Source organism: Chlamydotis macqueenii, chromosome 1, assembly GCF_036417535.1.
Source record: "Chlamydotis macqueenii isolate bChlMac1 chromosome 1, bChlMac1.mat, whole genome shotgun sequence".
In the NCBI taxonomy this organism is placed as follows: Eukaryota; Metazoa; Chordata; class Aves; order Otidiformes; family Otididae; genus Chlamydotis; species Chlamydotis macqueenii.
The window spans coordinates 52451550-52467548 of NC_141556.1; the positions used below are offsets into that span (position 1 = coordinate 52451550).

At 37.8% G+C, this 15999-nt stretch overlaps 1 protein-coding gene across 9 annotated transcripts in view; it reads left to right on the forward strand.

Annotated features, from left to right (window-relative positions):
* The window catches only part of CNOT4 (CCR4-NOT transcription complex subunit 4), an 82572-nt gene that overhangs the window by 65165 nt on the left and 1408 nt on the right, over positions 1 to 15999 (forward strand). For 6 of the 9 annotated variants that reach the window (XM_086751000.1, XM_086751006.1, XM_086750985.1 and 3 more), the window contains one exon: positions 15036 to 15248. The exons of the other annotated variants lie outside the window; for them this stretch is intronic. In XM_086751000.1, the coding sequence (XP_086607126.1) occupies positions 15036 to 15248 (213 nt within the window). The remainder of the gene's footprint in view (positions 1 to 15035; positions 15249 to 15999) is intronic. 9 annotated transcript variants of the gene reach the window in all.

Below are 15999 nucleotides of genomic sequence, written 5' to 3' on the forward strand. Positions count from 1 at the left end.
GAACTGCAGGTAGAAACTCTGTAAGCTCTTTGTAGCCTTGAGATGAAGAAAACTTCTTGAGATGTTGTCAGTATTATTTTCTTTTAATGGGTTTTGAGCAGTACCAGCTAAACTATGAGACAGTGACCTAGAAAAAGTCACTGTGTTTTTGATGCTCTAGTACAAGAGCTAATTTGGGCTGTTACTTCCCTGCACTTTGTCCACTTTGAAGGCTTATTGAAGCTACAGTACTGCTTGTAGGGCACTTAGGCTGATTCATAGTATAAACACTCGGTCCATACTACAAATACAAGTAGTTCAGAACTCTTTATACTGGTAGTGACAAGGTTTTTAGGCTAAAATTACTGATACTGGTTACACTGAAGTGGGGAAAAAGAAAAGGAGAAAAATTATTTTTAACGTGGAGTCAAAAATGCAGCATACATCACACTGCAAATTGTTGCTCACTTTCCCCTAAACTACATAGAACTTCCAGGAACATTGCAAGACATCCAGTTTTGACCTTACCACTCAGTTCTAAAAATTGCTAGTTCAGGGGACCAGTAACAAGAATTTCTTCTGGATTCTGAAGGACACTTTAGTGTTGAAAAAGATCTATCCATAGTACAGGTTGATTCTAGGTTTGTGAAAGGATTATTTCAATTGCATTACTTAATTGCCTTTGTCAGTTTGAAAGTGAGTCTCTCTGTGTTTGTAGAAGACTTGTACATCCTTGATACGACTCCTGAAGAGCCAGTTGTGTGTTGATTAATGCACAGCCCATTGCATGTACTTCCCCCATATGTTTTAAGGCAACAGAGCCGATACTTAGGTGTGTCCTTTTTTGTATGCAACTGCTAGAACCAATTAATCTCAGGTTTTTTTTTTTTGCAGATACAGTGCTAAAAACAGAAAACAAACATCTGCTGTAGTCTCTTAGGAAAGTTCCTTTGCATTAATCTTAATCTCTTATTACAGAAAACATTGTTAGTTGCCTGGCTGACAGTTACATAGCTGCAGTTGCTGCAGTGCAAACACTTCTCAGCTGATCTATGTGTCAGCTTTGATATACCTTGAAAAAAACAATCATTTGCACAAACACAGATTACTCCTTTTTCTTCTCCTGTTGTCAACAATCAACTGAAGTTTCAGATAGTTCTGGTTTTGTTTGCTCCCTTATGGATTTATATTATTTGTATGGTATTTAGTGCTTAATCTATCAGTAGCAGGTATATAACTATTGAATTTTCCTAGTTTCCTCATTTGATTTACTCATAAAGCTGTCTGGTGGGGTTGGGGGAGGAAAGCGATATACCAGTACAGGGAAATGATGTCCATGGGACTTTATTACAGTACTTTACAGCAGTCTCTAGCTAACCTGGTAGAAAGGTGTTGCCTATCATAATAGCCATTTAACAGTATTGAGAGATGAGTTATAGTATACCTGAAGGTCCTTTTAGTTAGCTCTTTTGTTAGTCCGTATTAGGGTGTTTTAGAAAGTGTCATCAACTCAGCTGTTTCAGAAGTAACAGCAAAAGAAACCCAGTGCAGATGAACTTCACATTCTGTCTTCTGGCAGAGAATCTCAACTGCTAAGTTGCACATTTCCTAAGGTCTTCAATCAGTTCTTTAACAGGACTATAAATTCCTAAAGCACATGATACTGGACCCGTCACTTATAAAAACAAAAAAAACCCACCCAAACACAAAAATCACCATTTATTTATTCTGTGCGTTATCTGATTACTTTGCCTGCTCTGTTTAACCAACTCTTTGCAACTTTTCTGTTTAGTTTATGTGAAAACAGGCAGATCGAAAAACTTTTATGACTTCATATGAAGTTAGCATACTATTTTACAGGCTTTCTAAATCCAGTTTTAGTTGACTTCACTACGCGTGTTTGTGGTTTCGAAGCTTGTATGAAGAAAAAGATATATTTTAAACTGCTGCTGCTTCTGCTTTAGGTAGGCATTAATATTTGCATGAAAGTGAATGCTCATGTATGACGTGTTAAATGTAATGTTCTGAAGCTATGTTTTGTTTAGTCAAGCAGAGCTGTGCTGTATTCATAACCCCACAGCTCTGGCTAGGGCTGTTCTGTGATGTGCACCAGATTTAAATGGAGGGACACAGACACTACCTACATGGATTTTTTTCAACTCTTGTTTTAAAATAATTTCTGTATGGGATTTGGTAGCTTATTTCTCAGAGGAAGTAGTATTTTTTAAAACTCATTTTACAGTTTCTAATGAAATGACACATGATTGACTTCATAATTTTATTGTGCATATATTTGAAATGTGTCATATTCATCAGGCATACGTATGTCCCCAACCCATATTTAAATTAACTTTTTGATTGACTGATTCCCAAACTAGCATTCTTTTTCCCCCCTATCGTATGATTTTGCAAATGCTAGCAGATTTTGTGTTCTCATTGTGAGGGAGGGACACTTTAAGCTTGTTGCTGTTCTGACATGAGATGATTAGATGATTTATTGTGTTATAACTGTACAACTATACTTCAAGAGAAAAGTTCAGTGACTTATTATTCATGGACAGCATGATTGTTGCTAAAAGCAATCGTACCCTAGATTGTGAACAAGCTATCCTAAGAATATAGGACAATGGCTGTCCTTTGTTCTGTGGATTACGCCAAAGGAAAGATCCATTGACAGCAACATTGGTGGGTGGGTGCCTTTATTTATGTTACTGTAGGATAACAGGAAACTCTTTGTAATTTGATAACTAACGCGCTATCATCTTTGCTACCCTACTGCCCAGTGCTCTATTCTGAAATAATATTATAGTATTGGGTCATAGAATAAAATAGGTCTTGGATTAACAGCATGTTTTGAGACAGATGCTTAGAAAATGAGATATATGCATATTAATAATAAGAAAATAGAAATACATAGCTTTTATTTCTTGAGTTTACTGAGTGTAGTGAGTGGTTGATAGTCAATGATTTTTATTACATAGAAAAACCAATTCCCATCAGTTCTATGCAAGGTGAAGTAATTAACATTTTGAAACACTGGCTGTTATTTCACTTAATAATTCTGTAATTATCCTGAACATAATTCCAAATGAGAAAAAAACTTAATTGTAAGAACTTATACATTCAATAATGAGAGAGTTTGAAATTTGAACTCTTCCAAGACTTATGCAACACAATAATTTGTGTATATTCTTCCCACATAAATCATTTAATCTCCTCAGTTGGAAGGGACCCACAAGGATCGAGTCGTAACTCCTGACTCCACACAGGGCAGCCTAAAAATTAAACCATACATCTCAGAGCATTGTCCAAATGCTTCTTGAACACAGACAGGTGATTTATGTATGTCAAGCAGACACAGAGACTGATAGGAAACATAAAGAATTAAACTTTTTAGGGTAGAGAAAAAAATAAGTTTTACCTATTTTCCTTGAAGATAACCCCTGTAAAATCCATCAAGTTACTTTAGCCATGAAGGCCATTGATGTGGAGATTGCAGTAGACTTCTGTGAACTGTTCCTGAAAGTTCCAAACAGGACTTGAGCATCGTAACCCTTTGTAATAGGGTATAACTGACAAATCAAAACTTTGTTCTCTCAAGACCTTTTTGTTTTGATGTTATGACTTAGATCTCTTGAATATGCCCAGCCTAACTGATGGAATGATGTATATTTAAAGATGAGATTGAGACAATAAATAGGTAGACAATTCTATTAAGTATGGGTTCCATCCAGCAGTCTTTGTGGTAGTGGTGTTGTATTCCTTATCAAGACACTGCATGTCTTGAGTCTTGCCTGCATTTAGGTTTTTTGTGAAGCACTACCTGGTAGCAAGGAGAGCAAAGCAATGAAGATTATATTAAGGTCTGACTTCTTTCAACTAATTTTGTCCTGAGCTTTTCCATATCTGAGCACCTTAGGGTTTTGCATCTTCTCCCACTTTAAATTTTCTCACCTCTGTGCCCCCAGCTATTGAGCTGGTCTTGAACATCAAATTCTTTCTTACCTAATGCTACCTTTTGGACAACATTTTAGTAAAACAAGGGAAGATCCCTATATGTTGGTTATGATCGTATTTTCAAAAGACTTCTAGACCACAGAGAAGGATGAGATAGAGAATTAGCGTTGACGTGCTCTGCCTTTAATACTAAGAGTCCTTGTCTGACTTTATATTTTCTCAAAATGTAACCTCATTTCCATTTGAGGCACATATTTCTTATTTGACCTTTGTCCTTTGACTTTGTATGCTGTCTCTGGGTTGATTCTTAATAGTTAATTCTGTCTGCTGAACAAAGGAAAACACAGCTTGTTCTACATGGTGTCATAGAACAAAAAAAAATGAATTTGCAGCATAGCAGCTGCAAATGTTGCAAATTCAACTCGGTCTCAGGATAATAATTTGATATGGGGTTTTGGAGGGGTTCTGCTTCTGCTACTGTGCCTTTTTAAAAGAGGATCTGGTCCATATGGTAGGGCTGTTGAATTCAGCATGTTGTAAAACTTTAAATTCTCCAAATGCTGTGTCCAGAATGGGTTTAATCCCATACCCTAGCAACAGTCAATGTGGCTTAAACAGTGCTGCTTCACATTCCTTTATTTGGATGCAGTGATTGAAAGAGCATTTTGCTACTTTTCCTCTTGACCTGACAATATGTGAAAGGCTTAACACTGATTTTAAGTATTGCTGGCCTTACTTGTAACAGTAAGAGATGCATTAGTCCGTGAGTTTTCTGTTCCGATCCTTTAAAGAAGACTGCTTGCTCACTACGTCTTCCTTAATGTCTGGCTTTCCGACAGCAAGCTGACAGAAAGCATGGCAGCCGAATGTAGTATTTTCTGTGCCCTTGGTTAGATCTATGACTGCCTATAGCCGAAATCTTTCCCTGTGTGGGTATCGGTATTGAAAATAAGAAATCTGTTAAAAATCTTGGCTGATACAACTATTAGTTCTAGGTGCCATGTGGCACCTACGAAGACCTGTGTCTTTTGAGAGCACAGAGCACCTCCTCTCAGAAGTGGATTTGTTATGCTGATACCAAAGTCAATCCTCCTTTGAAAATAAAAGCCTGAACACTGCTTTGAAATCATAAAATGACAAGTTCCATTTGTAAATGACCCTCAGCTGTTTCCAGTATTGGTTTTACTGACCTTCCATAGACCCTGTGTACTGTTTTCCTTAACACAGATGACGCTGTTCTTAGTGCAACCTCTGCCACTGAATACTTTGTTCTTGTCATAATTCCTTATGCCTAAGGTATCCTACTTCTTTCCAGGGACTTTCAGGCCTTCACACTCCCCTTCTTTAGGAGGTGCTTTGTGTCTGTGTGTATCCCTCACCCCCAAAACTCATTCTTCTTTTATTTTCCATCATATCTCATTTTCTGTTTCACTGGTGAAGATGTAAAGTGTTCAGCACACCATGGAACATTAATTTGAAAATTAACTTTTGGCTTGCTCACTTCTGTTGCTCTGGAGGGTGTTCTTTTTAATGCACCTAGGTTGGTGCTGCTAGGTTTAAAATGAAGTAAATGGAAATGGAATTTTGGATTAATTTCCAAAGTATTAAATCAGTATCAAGACTGAAGTTGCACTGTTTGAAATCTGCTATGGATATTCCTTGTTCTACCTCTGCTGTCTTGTCTCTTAACTCCCATACACTTTCTACATTTACTACTAAAGCCTGCCTGCCTTAGTGTAACCTTGTCATGATCTCTGAGAAAACTTCGTTCACAGCACCTGTCCTTTAAGTCCTGCTACTTCTCCATCTGTTCCAAAATCTCATCTCTCACACCCACTCTTCCCTCCCAGTGCCTTTTCAGTGCTAATATTGCAACTGTTTTTAAAACCCTGTGGATTTTTTTTTTCTTATGATTGTGTAGGAGACTGTTCCAAATAAAGCTACATAAATAAATATCTGTGCCCTTGTCTTGGGGGCTGGTTTTAAGCTGTTAGGAATTTCTTAAAATCTTTGATTGTAAGATTATTAGAGATGACAATGAAAGACAAGCATCCTGCTTTTTTTTTTAGTAAGGTGCCTATTTTTAAATGTGTAATTTTATTTTGGAAGAAGAGAATGTGACAAAAAAAAGAACACAAAGAGAAGTAGGAAAAAAAGAGTCCTCTAATTTCTCTTGGCTGCAATACATCAGAGGAATGACTAATCACATTAATACTGCTAAGCTTGAAATAAATGCGGTGTTGGCTGAAATAGGTGGCCTGAGTGGCTCACTCACTTTGTGTTCTGGACTATCAGTCCTGATAGCTTTTTGGGTAATCTTCCCCAGAAACAAGGGGAAACAAGCACCCAGGAGGTATTTCACATAAAATTTCCTCACTCTTAGTGTCTGTAGTAGTGTCACCAAATGAGCTTCAGCTGCACTAAATGTTAGGCCTTTGCCTGTGTTTTAGGGATGGAAGACTGCTTTTATTGCTTGTAGAACAATAATTTTTCCCTTACTCTTTAAGGCTGCTTCACTGAAAGTTAGGAAGACAATTTCCTTTCATAGGTAACCTGTAACATCTTGGGACGGCTCCGCAGTAGTGTTAAGAGGCAGCTCCGTTGGCTGGTGTAGCATCTGTCTCGCCCCTCCAGCAGGCAGATGCTTAGCCTCGGGGTGCTATGTTCCCTTGTGTGCTTTTCTAAAATACAAACTGGCACTTCAAAATATATAGTAAGACACTAGCATGAGTTAAAAGATGTAGCTGACTTAGTGATGTTAAAAACCTGGCATTTTCCCTTTAAAGAATGGAAATTAGTATGCTTGGCAGTGCCACTTGTTAGTAGCAGTGTATAACAAGAGGCTGTGCCTTGGACATGGACCTAAAACCTCATAACTCCTGAGTCAAGTCTATCTCACGAAATATCAATTATGACTGAATTTTAGCAAAAAGCACAGACAGTTCATAGGCTGTCTGCGTAAACACATTTTGAAATGCACCAATTTGAAGAACCACTGAGAAAGGGCAAACATAATCTTTTTTTAAAATTGTATTGAGAGAGAAGCGTAAATGAAATATCCTGAAGGGATAACAGCAATCAAAAGAGCAGCTTTACAGAAAGTGTTTCTCTTCCCAGCGATACCAAATCCTATTTACAGAGGGGGGAATATGATCTTTTCCATCCTTGCCATCTCTTGGTTCCTTCTACATCAAAACCTCATTTGAACTTCAGCTTGTTCCCAAAGGAATTTTTTTAAGTGTATTTAAAAAGTGGGTCACCTCTGTTGGAAGACAGCATTTAGTAATCAGAATGAATTTCATGTCATGGAAGGTTTGTTTTTCTTCTCAGCAGTTTATCTAATCTTCCCACAGAATGATTGAAGTATCTACAAATACACATCAGCCTTAATTGTTTGTTATAGATGTGGAAAAGTTAAAAAGGAGTTCATCATTTCTCAGAATATGCTTTTAGTGTGCTAATGCTGGCCTTACAACCTTGGTCAAAGGATTGATTGGTTACTCCTGGAATCCAGAACCTTCATAACTAGATATAGGCTTTTGCTAATTATTGATATGGCTTTGAAGATCTGATTTTTCTTTGCACAATGGCAAACACAATAACTAGGCTGCAAATTACATATATTTTGCTTTTATTTATGCATATATCTCTGCATGTATCCACAAGTATGCCTGTAGACAGAGGATTTTCATTTGAGGTCAAAGGTGTTTTTTTTAATTGACAAATAGGGTGACCTGGTGAGATTGAACCCTGATGAGTAAGCAGCTAGATATACTTAGGAACCCGAACTGTATATTCAGAGCAGTTTAATTAAAAGGCTCAGAAAGACGTGCAATTCCATTCATCTGAGAAAACGAAGTTTATTTTTACCTATTTCCTTGATTTCAGTATCTTAAGTCTTTGCTCAGTTTAGGTTTAAATTAACATTTAAGATTATCAGTGGCAAGAACTGGCTGTTTTCTTCTGGAATTCTTTTTTTGGATGAAAGTGTCTTGTTAGCTCACACACACAAAAAAAAAGAGGTTATTTATTGACTAAGGTGGAAGCATTACAGAATATATTGTCTTTTTTGTATGCAGGATATACAAGGTCCCAACTTGATTGAAGTTCTGCAGTTGACCACTATGCATTTTTAGCAAAAAACAATTAGAAAATCAGTAATGAAAAATGGTGAGATACTGTGGAAACAACTGACGTGAAATCAAGCAGGTTTTTCAAAGCAAGTTAGAACTTTGATTTGAAATGCACTTGTAGCTTAAAATTGGATGGTTGGCTGCTGTAATTATATATTAGATTTGGTCTCTTGAGCCATGATAAGTGTGAGTCGATCACAAGAACTCTCCAGAATACTTAATGTAAAATTGCCTCTCTCAACCTGGTAAAATTCTGACACTGTACGTACAAGCAAATATGGATCTTCCTATTGAATATCCAGGATGAGCTGTCCTCTCACTGATGTTGTAGAAGGGATTTCCATTGAAAATAAATTTTCTGACTCTTAACACTTTAGTCACAGAAAGCTTAAAAGTTGTACTACCAGATCTTCATGAAAAAAGAAAATTATTTAGAAAAACTAACTTTCCTATGTGAAGTGTATACTTCATAATTCAATATATTCCTTCTCTATGTGATAGTTTGGCTTACTAGCATGTTAAGCTGCACTTAGTTTATTATAAATTGAAAAATAGTGCTTTTTTATTTAAGTGGCTATCTTTTAAATTGGGTGTGTGTGGAATTAATATAACCATGGAAATCTATGTGTAATCAAGATAAAAGCTGCCATACTTGTATTATTTTAAAGCTGAGGGCAGGCTGATGTGTCTTGACCACCAAAGCCAACTTTGTGTGTGTAAGTATGTACAATTCTTTTGTTGCTCCAGCTATTAGAGCTCATGACCATCAGACTTCCGTTTGAAATCCACACTGCGGAATGACAAAGTTGTTTTCATGGATTGCCAGGTTGCTTCCCATGTGTAGAAAATGTCAGTGGGGGCTTTTAAATGTTCCCTTCAAACAACTTTATGTTCTAGTGGTCCTGTGATTTGATACCTCCCTAATATGAAGTGGCCACTTGTATTCCTGATGGGCAGTGCTGCTGTTTAAAGGTGGACAGATTCAGTTGTCTTTAATCTGCCAGTGGTGTTCTCAGGCCTCCGTGAATGGATGAAGCTTCATTGTTTAGTTTAAGCATTGAGGGATTCCTAGAAATCAAAGATACACAGAATCAATGAAGTCTGAAAGTTAAATCCTTCAGACCATAACAGTTTAAATGGGATCTTTACTCTTGACTTGAAAAACAAGCTTATTATTTATATTAAAGTGACACAGGTACAAAACCAACTGTTAGTGTACAGTGTCCTTGAAGATTTCACAAGGGCCTTCTTATAAGCAGGTCATTGCAATAGCCATTCTATTACTGAATACACCTTGATGGTCTCTTCACTTCTCTGCAGTCAGGTACATGACATTGTGAATAAGTTTATTTTTCTCTCATGATGGTTTTTCTCTGAATTTCTGTTCTTATTTGAAGCTTTTCTGTAGCACTGCTGTGTGCCTTGGTCATGCACATGGCATACTGATGGGTTCTTAAAAAAGAAATAAATAATTGCAACCTAGACTTGCAGGATTGCTTTTCTTGCTTTTCAGCAGGATTAGAATATTTAGGACTCTTGGCATAAAAGTATTTAATGGGTTTACACAATTAGTGCAAAATCCCGCTCTGCCTAAATTATATTCCAAGCTAGGGAATACACTTGCTTTACACTTAACGTGATGGTCTTGTGATCTTTACTATTAGTTGTATTTATTTAAGCATGTACTGTGTGAATTTTTATTTGAATTTGACTTATATCAGAATTGGGGCAATAATTTGAAGTGATGTAATCTGTGTAGGACACTCATTTTAGTGGGCTTGTCTCGCACCAAGTAAACTGTAAGACATGCTGTCCCATTACCCTCAATGTAAAAAGATCAGATGCATCAACATCTCAGATGTGCATACAAGTCTGAAACACCTTTGGGTCTACATTGTGGTGTCATCTGTCAGAATTTATTAACTCACAGAACAAACAGCCTGTGTCAACACAGCTGATGCTTGTGCAGACACCTTCTGAAGTGTTGATTATGTACAACAGAACAGTGTTTCCTGGCTTGGCCATCATCCTCTTTGCCATCTCTCCCCCAAATACACACTGCTTTACCTGCTTTGAAGAAATTATGTTAAGGCATTGCAGGTGGGGAGGATATTGAAGTAACACTACCAGACTGGTAGGATGCCATGATGGGGCAGTGATTTTACTTAGAAATTAATTAAATGACCAATTTTTATACAGGTGAATGTTCAGGTTTCTCAATAATATTTTATTCTAAGCTAACGTGAAATATTTTTTTAATTAAGTTGGGTGAACAGGCTAAGCTTGTGATGAAGCTTTTTTTTTTCCTTCCCTTTACTCACTTTAAGACAGTTGTTGACTTTGAAAATTTTATGTACAAGTGCTTTTAATTTCATGTTGGCATGCTACCTCAGACAGATGAAGACGTTCAGATCTGTTCAATTCTGTAAATGCAAGTTGCCACTAGACCAGATGGGACTATGAAACGCACATCAAGGGAAGACTGGAGTTCAGGATGTGTATTTCAGCCTATTTTTCATGTGAATAGTGGTGCTTTCAGTGAAGTTTCACCAGGTTATTCTCTCCTCTCAGAGACAAATCTGGGGCTTTCGGGGAGGAATCTCCAATTTATCTTGGTGTGTAAAATCTTTTCATTGAAGTCAACTGGGTTTTAACTTGTTTTCTTCTAAGTTGTTTCCACTTCCTAAGTGAGGGGAAACAGTGGTGTAGTGGTTCTCATGCCCCTAGGTTATGTTGCCCAACTGAGAAGTCTAGCTAGTCAAAAAATTACTCCCTTCTAAGTTTAGAATAGGGAAAGATAACAGGCAAATGCCTTTTTTAATAGACCTGTATTAACTGAGAAGTAACTTTTTCTCACTTCTAACTACAGTACTAGCTTCATAGTTAAGCATAAACTTAATTAACAAAAAGGACAAACTAGCCGAGGGATGAATAGTAATTTCTTGTGAAGATACTTACTTTCTTCAGGTGGTGGAAGTAACTCCTCCCTCAGGGGTGGACTTGCATTTTCACTTAGACTCTTGTTTAAAACTTGTCAGACTCCAGTAAAGACAACTAATTTGACTCTTTGGTTTGGGTATTGGTGTATGGTTCATGGAGATTGCTCATGTACTTGGGTATAACTCTCTTCTGAGAGTTATACTTACCATAGCTGGTAACTGAGGACTTGGAGGGCAGCGCAGGGAGTGTTGTAGAGCATTGCATTCTCTATTTATCCCATCTACTTTCATACCTTAGTGCATTTTAATTCATTATCAGATCTCATATTACACAAATAATTTATTTGCAGCATTTTTCCTTAGAGACTAGGAGTCTGACAAAGCTGTGAAACTTTGGTCATGTTTGGGTGGTTGTTTTGGTTTGTTTTTTTTTTTCTCTGTATATTTATTAGCCAATCTGGAAAACCCTGTTACACACACCTGAGTAATGTGTTGCTTGCTTTTTCTTTCGTGTCAGAGAGCAATGTTTTTGTCATAGCTTGCCTTTCAGCCCCACAAACCTGACTGTCTGGGAAAGACAATAAATCTTCTGGAATTCTCTGTTTTGTCAGTTTTTATACCCAGGAGCACAAGATTTTAATAAACTTCCTTATTGCTACCAAATAATACAAGTTTTTATAGATACTGATTCCTTTTAGGCCTTTCATCTCTTGACTTCTGTGAGTCTAAGTGGATTTTGTACTGACAGTTGAGATAAAGAACAGTCTTCCTCAGTTCCTTCTTATTTTCTTTTGCTCTGTGTTAGAGAGGGTGCACTGTGACTGCCTCACAAATTAATGTCTCCTCACTGAACAGTGCCAGCCTTTTCTGTTCAATGAAATCTTGTGTGTCAACTGCTTGCAATCTTTCTGGACTCCTATGTATGTATTATGTCTTTTTTTAAAAAAAAAAATGGCAACAATATGTATGTTTTCTTAGCCCAAGATGGCTTAATGCGTTACTACATTTATTTTCCTATCCCATTCCTTAGAAGTATGACATTCTGCTGCCTTTATATTCATTAGACTTCCTCAATGATATGTTGCATGGTTGTAGTTTACTACATGTTTATTTTCTTGCACATGAGCTTTGAGGACATGTTGGGGGTTAGTAATGTCCATTGATGAAGATCATCATGAGCTGGGAGATCCCCAGCTGACAGGTACTGTGATGTGCATGTTCACTCATGTGTGGTCCTAGTAAGCATCTTGTGTGTGCTTTTTGCTTTGGAGTAGAAGCGAGTAATAAAACTGAGCTGCGTTTCTTTGTACAAACTGCTGGAAGCAGCGATGAGAAAATAAAGTGGAAACTAATGGTATACAATGCAGAATCTCTTGCGCAGTTATTTCTGTGATGGTGAACTGACTACTTTTGTTCTGAAAAACTAATTCAGAACTTTTCTCAAATAGGCTCATAGGTTCAAGAGGGTTGTGAGCAAATGTCCATCACGGATATTTCTGACTAATACTTCTAAAAATTTTGATTTTTTTTTTTTTTTAACTCAAGAATCATATATTTGAATGAAAAATATATTGCACCAAACTCTTTAAAACTGTTTATAGTGTGTATTAGTATTGTGAAGAAAAAAATGGAAGCTCTGGAGAGAACAGGAGGTAGATTTGATTTACGGTAGGAGAAATTGAAGTAGAAGTGAAGCCAGTTGTATGTACTACAGCTTGATGCTAAACAAACATAGAACAAATCACTAATAAGCCTGCCTTTTTTCACCAAAAGTGACATGTACACCAGACCCCACAGAGCATGTTGCTGCACCCAGTATGTGGATACCGTCACACTTAAGTCTGGATCTGTGTGCTAAGGTGTTACTAGAAAGCTGGTCGTAGGTTACTTGCTTGATGCAGAGCTGCAGTTCTGGTACTGCTATTTTTTTTTTCCTCATGTAGCACTTTAAAATTTTATCTTTAGATTTAACATGATGCTTGTAGCAACAGGTAGACTCTTGGGTTTACTTCCACTACCTGATTTTTTGACCTGTCTTTTCTTTGTTTATGGAAATGCTTAGGAGTTTTCTGTCTTCCCTGTGGAGGTACCACATGCTGTAACCTCTGAGGAACACTGATTCCCCAGCCTTAGCCAGTGAGTGAGGATAACAGCGGTAGACTGTAAACCTTCCAGAGTCTGTGGTCAAATGTAATATGCAAACTTGCCCAGTCACAGAGGATGATTTTCATAGTACACTCTTTGCATCTGTGCTGTTATCCCTGTCCAGGTTCCATGCACAGCATTAGTTTGTCTGGCCACAGATGTTCTAGGTGTCAGCTGCTGTCCTGCTGCGTGAGGACATCTATGCATACAGATCGATGCTTGTGCTAGAACAGCTGCTTTAGGCATGCATAGGCTTAGAAATGAGTGCATTGCTCCAGCAGTCATCATAGGCAAAGTGGATATAGCGAACAGATTTGCATAGTAATTTGTTTTGAAGTTCAGTTGGTGGCATAGACTGTGGTATGAATTGCTGTGATTTGTGACTGAAGTTGCTTGTTGTAATTCTATACAGAAGCAGAATCTTATATAAAGTTTATTCTTAAAAAAAAAATAAAAAATCTTCTGGCCTGGGGAAGGAAGGTTCTGCAAGAAAACACAAGATTTCAAGAACTTACTTTTTTTTGCCCTCTAGTTACAGAAAGGTAATTGCTCGAGACATAAGTTCTTTCTGAGCATTCAGCTTTACAAAAATTGGCAAGGAAGGTTTTGAAAGCAAGTGAGACTGCTTTCTTCACTCTACAACATTGAGTTGTAAGTTAGTGATATCCTCTAATTTTCTGTGAAGACTTAAATATTTTTCATTGTTGATGAAGTAGCAGTATTATGCAAATATCTCACTGTAACACTTCTGATTGACACCATGGTCCTTTCCTCAATTAGGAGAGGCAGAGATGGCTTAAAAGAAAAAAAAAGTTGTATTCTAAGTTTGTCAAAAAGAGCATACTGCCATTGTACTTTCCAACACTTTCTTTTCAAATATATTTGACCACAAGTTAAGTATGACTTTCTGTATTGGCAGATAAATACTAGGATGCTCATGTCTGGTTTGTTTTGCTTTGAGATACCTAAAGCAGGAGATGGATTGTAGAACCTGAGAATCCTATTCTAGATAGCATGGTTTAACTAAAGTTTGTGTTCAGGGATAATTTGCTGTAGTGCTAATAGCCACATTATCCTCTTGTCCTTTTTCAATACATGCCCTGAAACACTTAGGCAAATAGTTGAGACTTGGCTGTTTTGGTGTCCAGCTGGTTTACCTCTAACCAACGTTTTGAGGATGTTGCTGTGTCGGGAATTATTCTGAAAGGTCTCTAAAGAATTTTCACTACTGTTGTTCAACTGCAAGGGGAAATTGCACTCCCTCCAACTTCATGAGAACCTAATTACCACTTCCTTCGGAATAACATCCGTAGGGCGGTGAATGAGTGAGCTATAACAAAACAAAACAAAAAAAAACAACAAACCAACCCACTTCTGTGATATTCCTCTGCTTCCCTGGTTCGTCGTGTTCGGTTTCTATTGCAAAGCCCTACCTAGCCTTTCTTCATTTTAATATACTTCAAAGAAGACAACCCTTTCGAGCCTGCTGCCTGTTAATGAAGCAGCCAAACTGGGTTATCTAGCTTGCAACAGAGGTATTCTCATAAAGGATCTGGTAGGTTTTCCTCTAGTAAAGAAGGAGAGCCACTGTGCCCTTGATTATTTGAGTCTCCGAACTGAAAACAAATGGAGAAATATTAATGAGAGGAGGAGTTAAATCTTTCTCCCACTCCCTTACACTTGCTTTAAAACCTGCCAGCCCCTCTGAGTAATTCAGCAATCATATAAGCATTGGCCCTAGTTTTTGGACAGGGAAAATATTAAATGCTTAGATTAAAAAGTAAAAACAAAATCCCACAGCCCACCAAAGAAGGACATCTGTTTCTAACTTCAGCTTTTTATTTTTTTATCTTTCATTTTTTTTTGTTGGTAAATCTCCCAGACAACAGCAGTTCTGTAGAGAGTTTAAATATGAAGGAATGGCAGGACGGGCTAAGGGCACTTCTACCGAACATTAACATCAACTTTGGTGGACTGCCCAATGCTTCTTCCCCCTCCAACGCCAACCACAGTGTACCAACGTCCAACACTGCCACCACCGACAGCCTGAATTGGGACAGCCCTGGCAGCTGGATGGACCCCGCAATCATCACAGGTAACCGTTTCTCACTCCTTCAGCTCTGCTGGCAAACCATCAAATGGGTATTTGGCACAAACTGGTTTACATCTGGAAAAAAAAAAAAAAAAGTCGGTATGCGGTGGTCTCTTCCAGCTTCCATCCACAAAACCTCAAGGGTCCAGGAATTTTTGTGGAATTGCTAGGTATAATAAAGTGTCACTTAGGCCTTTGCAATGCATGCCCGGGACCTTTGCAGGCAGTCAGGTGGATCAGCGCTTATCTGTAGGGTCAATGTAGGTGTCCCTTCTGCTGGATGGCACGTCCAGTATGTGCACCACTGATCCTGAGACACTGAAGACATTCACTGGACTTTGTTATTTAAAAAGGGACGTACTCCACTTGTTTATAAAGCTCTCTTTTATAAGGCTGTCTGGTTGTGTTTCCCTGTTAGAGAGGCTGAAGCATGATTCAGGTAGGCAGAGTAGGAGGTGAAGCATGCAGTGTACTGGTAGTTTGGTTTGGTAAGGTCACATCAACAGGGATGCAGTCCTTGCACAGGATGTTTGATAGAAAAATGTGTGTTTTATGAAGAAGTGATCTGAGGGGGAACTCTTCTATCTGGATGCAATGTTAAATGTTTTGCGGGCAGGGTAATTATATGTAATGTGAAATGCATTCTCTGTACAAACTAATCATGTTTTCTCACTGTTGCTTTTTGTTAGGTTAAATTGACCTCCTTCGTGCTCAGCTTATTGCTTCTGCTCTGACTTGCCTGTATCCCTGTTTT